Below are 4,794 nucleotides of genomic sequence, written 5' to 3'. Positions count from 1 at the left end.
GAATGTAGACGTTCTGTCAACGTGACGTTTCACAGCTGTGAAACTTCAGTCCGTATTGTACAGCTTGGCCAAAAAGAGTAGGAATTAAAAAGTGGCAACACTGTAGTGTCGTCCCTTTCAAACCAATATATATAAGAAAACGAGACGACACTACAGTGTTGCCACTTTTTAATTTCTACTCTTTTTTGCCAAGCTGTAGTTATAGTATCATTTTAAATTGTTTTAAATAATTTAATTTAGATAAATGTAAGTCTACATCAAGTCTACATGCTCTATTATTTTTATGATTCAAGTTTACATCTGTATATTTTTTTATTTCGTTAAAATCATATACGTGAATGATCAAAGATAGATCAAAGTGTACCTATTGTTGACATTGAAAAACCTTTCGTTACCTAGTTCCATGTGTGTCCACTAGATGTCTCAAATTCTCAATTTCAGATTACTTACCTATTAGACGAAGCATGTTTGTTAACATATAAATAATACTTACATTATCAAAGAGAATTTGAAATAGAAGAATATTGTCAAAGTAAATTATGTAGTCAGTACATTTACTGCCATTTTTCGACACTCGACGATAGAACAAAGGTATGGTGCCATCTTTTCGATAGATGGCCTACTCTGTCCACTAGATGGCGATACTTATTGTCTCATTGACATTTAACACATTAGTGAAAAAAATAAGGATCAAAGTCAAATGGCGTTCTAAAAGTGTTAATCGTGTCGAAAGATGGCAGTAAATGTACTGACCACATAATTTACTTTGACAATATTCCTCTAGTCTAAATTCTCTTTGATATTATATATGTCAATAATAACCAATATGACTTATGTAATTTCCAATATGACTTGGAACTCCGGTAGCCGTTTAAGAAGTGTAACACTCTTGGGGTAGATGTCGCTAAGGGTCCCCTTGACCCGTAATATGGTGGAAAGATTTGCTGGTTATGGATGAGGCCTTGGTGGCTCAGATGGCAGAGCGCTGGAGTATCGATCCAGAGGCCGTGAGTTCAAGTCTCACCCAAGACAGTAATTTTTCCACTTTTAAATTTATTCTAAGCTTAATAGCATCGTTCGCAGACGGACGTTTCTGCTTGTTAAAAATTAAAATTATATATGTCAACCGAAATAAATGCAAAAGTAATAAATGCTATATTAGTTATTGGCTATGTGCGAAGTTGGTGGTGGGGAAGTACAATCGACACTAACGCACAATGTGGTGAAAATAAGTACAAACTTTCGCGGGATAACATCTTCATCCTATTTGTCCATACTAACTAATAAGCAAACAATATGTCTCACACCCACTAGGAGCGAAACTGAGCGAATAGGTAGTAACTTTAAAAAGCGCAGTACCTACTTTATAAGGCGCTTAAATTATTATGTGACGACCTCGCGGTTTCGTAAAAGCTTCGTAAAAGCGAAGTCTGTTGGTGGTAGTCTATGGACTCAAATGATATCATGCAATGGATGTACAGTGTATACTGTATACTACTGGCACAGCACGGTAACCGGCTTTGGATACATATTTAAACAGTGTTGATTTATCTGGCTTGTGAAGTGGACATTTTTGTCGATTTAATTTAGTCTGTAGGTGTGTGCCGTAGGGAAAGTTTAAATTAATATCAGTTTTTGCTTATCAGGTTAGTGATAAGGATAACGCCTACCGCGCTATAACAATTAAAAAAGTCTTAGCATAACAAATATTAACAATTCATATTCTAACTGCCTACAGATTTTTACAGTACCTACATACTAGAATGTATTATATGTGAAAGAAACATAAAGTTATTTTAAACCCGTTACTTTGGACTTCTTATAGCTAAGTATTATGTAGGTACCTAAAAAAGATAATTGTAGCCATTAGATAGGTAATATTTGATATTATTACATAAAGTACCGGCCAAAAATATATCACCTTCAGGTTTTGACGGCAAACCTAAAATGCTTTGCCGTAAAAACCTGAAGAATAGTTATATTTTTGGCCGGTACCTTAGCACCCGGCCGGTAGGTACCTGTACGGTAGTGTGTATGTATAAGAACCTACATATAGGCATATAGGTAAATAGTCAGAAATTAAAATAAGCTCTAAGTTAATATCGTAAACATAGTTAGTTTCTCCTTTATTTAGACATCTAGCTTAGCTTAGATGCGTAATCCCTAATAAATCTTTTATGTTTGATAAATGCGACATCTATCGTAAATACTCTACAACTATGTCGTTTTCACAGCTATGGACTTGTATTACACACCGGGCTCAGCGCCATGCCGCGTGGTCCTTTTGGTCGCCGCGGCACTAGACATCCAGCTGAACCTTAAGGAACTTAACCTACAAGCCGGAGAACACATGACAACCGAATTTCTAAAGGTTAGGATACTAGCGCCATCTATCGTAGATACGCTACAACTACGTCATTTTCAGATATATAGACTTGTATTACACATACACACTGCATGTGCTTAGCGCCGTGCCGCGTGGTCCTTCTGGTTGCCGCGGCGCTGGACATCCAGCGAATCCTTAATGAACTTACCCTACAAGCAGGAGAACACATGACAGCCGAATTTCTAAAGGTTTGATACCAGCGCCATCTATCGCCACACTATGAACTAGAGATAATTTGTTTACTACCGCCTGGTAACCATCCATCCTATATATTTTAGTAATTATTAATTTAAAATCCCATCAAATCCTGCCACAAAATATTACGAGTAAAGAAATCATCTATTATTCATATTTTTCCAGTTAAACCCCCAACATACGGTACCAACGCTGGTTGATGACGGTTTTGCGCTCTGGGAGTCTCGCACGATAGGCCGCTACCTGATCAGAAAGTACAATAACAAGGAGCTGTACCCCGAGGACATAAAGATCAGGTAAATTACTTAAACAACTTCTTTGTGTAAAAGCTTTAGAATGCTAAGGTGTCCAAATTACATGACAAAATACCTACATTGTATACCTACTTAATTCTAAGTCCTAGAGTCCTTGGAGACTTGTGTAATAGATAGGTAGTTTCCTGTAGGTATCTACATAGAAAAATTATTCCATATTAATCATTAAATCAAACTTACGAATATAATTATGAGGAATTATTTATGACTTTTATGAGTACGTATAAATTAGGCGCACTTTTACTGTAGGCAAAGAGAATTAAGTGTAAGTGTGTAGGTATTCCGTTAGCTTTGCTGTAGGCTACGCCGATTCCTACCTACAAATTTTCATTGTTGGTAACAATTTTTTTTAACATTCTTAAAGAACAGTTGATGTGGTTCAATTGTATCTAGTACCTACCTACCGTTATCAGAAACAGGATTAAGTATATTTGAAACTTTTAACTAACATAAGATTTAATAATTTCTACCAGGGCATTGATTGATCAACGACTGGACTTCGATTTGGGGACTCTTTATCCAAGATTCGGAAGCTTCTTTGTAAGTTTACCACATTCGTTAGAATGTCCTGATCGGCCTTTTAAACTCTTGATAATAGAATAACACCTATATGGACTTGATATTTCCAGTATCCCCAAATTTTTGCCGGGCAACCTGCTGACGAGAATCTATTCAAAAGATTAGAGGAGTCTCTGGATTTCTTCAACTCGTTCCTGAAAGGCCACAAGTATGCTGTTGGAGACACCCTCACGCTCGCTGATCTGAGTCTGGTTGCTACTGTTTCTACGATAGAAGCAGCAGGAGTTAGTTTAGACTCGTATCCACGAGTTGAGCGGTGAGTACCTATGTATTCAAGACGCCGGTCTTGAATATCTCGGGGGTTATTGGGTTGGGTTTGACCTTTTCCTGACTTTTCGACTAGACTGAGACCTCCACCACAATATATGGAAGGTGTCTTTTAGACACAGTAGTTTGCCAGTAGTTCAACTTCGAACTATTTATAATTCTCGTTCGAAATTTAAAAACTTGAAGACATATGCTAGCGCGCGATGGTCCTCCCGGGCGCCCCCCAGAAACCCGCTTATTATGGTAATGGATATTATAATAACAGTGGTCAGCGAGGTTAAGCAAAATAAACTAATAATTTTGTTTACAATATTCCAGATGGTTTGAGTTGGTGAAGTCTACCGCACCAGGCTATGAACAGGCCAACGAAAAGGGCCTCAAAAAGTTTAAGGGTCTTGTTGCTAACGTCAAAGCCAAAACAGAACTTTAAAGTAAACTTAACTTATATATTTAAATATGTTAAACAATTGAAATTGGAAGGAACGTAAAATGTTAATAATTATATTAACCCTTAAACAGGCCTGACGCATTTTTTACTCTTGATTACTGATTCGGGTAGGTAATAGCTTAAAATGAAAAGTAATTTCTTGATTTTTTTTTACCCCTAATTCAATAAAAAAAAAACCCGGTGGTTTTCATATGCCCACTGATCGTGACCAATGGTGCTACGTGGTCCTTATATGGCCACTGCCTTGTTAGCCATACAGAGTAGTTTTAAGGGCAAGTCATGTGCACATCACATTTACACTTGCGTCACAAAATGCACTAACTGCCAGCACTTTCTTGGCTCGCATGGATGTCGTGGCTCGTAAGATTGACCGTTGAATAAATATTTAATTTAAAAACCAAAGGAAAATATATTACTTTTGTACTATGAGGGTTCATTCATAGTAATGAATCTTACCCTTAAATGTCATGTAAACTCCCTGCAGGGCAGAAGCCACTTATAAACCACTCGAACGTGCCCCAGACGGGCAGAGGGTTCATACGAACCACAAACTTTTAGATCGAATATTTTATCAGAAAACAATAACTAAGGTAAGTTATGACTTA

General features: G+C 37.1%; 2 protein-coding genes and 1 long non-coding RNA gene across 7 annotated transcripts in view; all 3 read left to right on the top strand.

Moving 5' to 3' along the window:
* LOC134804118 (uncharacterized) overlaps nt 1–4,794 on the top strand; it is an 805,015-nt gene that overhangs the window by 91,442 nt on the left and 708,779 nt on the right. The gene's annotated exons all lie outside the window — the stretch shown is intronic.
* Nucleotides 1–4,794, top strand: part of LOC134803971 (uncharacterized) — a 460,442-nt gene that overhangs the window by 367,992 nt on the left and 87,656 nt on the right. The gene's annotated exons all lie outside the window — the stretch shown is intronic.
* LOC134803824 (glutathione S-transferase 1-like) lies at nt 1,432–4,262 on the top strand. 5 transcript variants are annotated; one of them, XM_063776657.1, is made up of 6 exons: nt 1,432–1,510; nt 2,235–2,371; nt 2,747–2,877; nt 3,369–3,435; nt 3,525–3,730; nt 4,060–4,262. In XM_063776657.1, the coding sequence occupies exons 1-6, from the start codon at nt 1,447–1,449 to the stop codon at nt 4,169–4,171; spliced, it is 717 nt and encodes a 238-aa protein (XP_063632727.1). In that variant the 5' UTR covers nt 1,432–1,446; the 3' UTR covers nt 4,172–4,262. The 5 variants fall into 5 exon arrangements, with proteins under 5 accessions (XP_063632727.1, XP_063632738.1, XP_063632730.1 ...); XM_063776668.1 differs by having other exon boundaries at nt 1,480–1,597; XM_063776660.1 differs by having other exon boundaries at nt 1,509–1,646.

This window comes from Cydia splendana, chromosome 2, assembly GCF_910591565.1.
Source record: "Cydia splendana chromosome 2, ilCydSple1.2, whole genome shotgun sequence".
NCBI lineage: Eukaryota > Metazoa > Arthropoda > Insecta > Lepidoptera > Tortricidae > Cydia > Cydia splendana.
The sequence above is the reverse complement of the archived record's forward strand: the minus strand, read 5'-3'. Positions and strand labels throughout refer to the sequence as shown.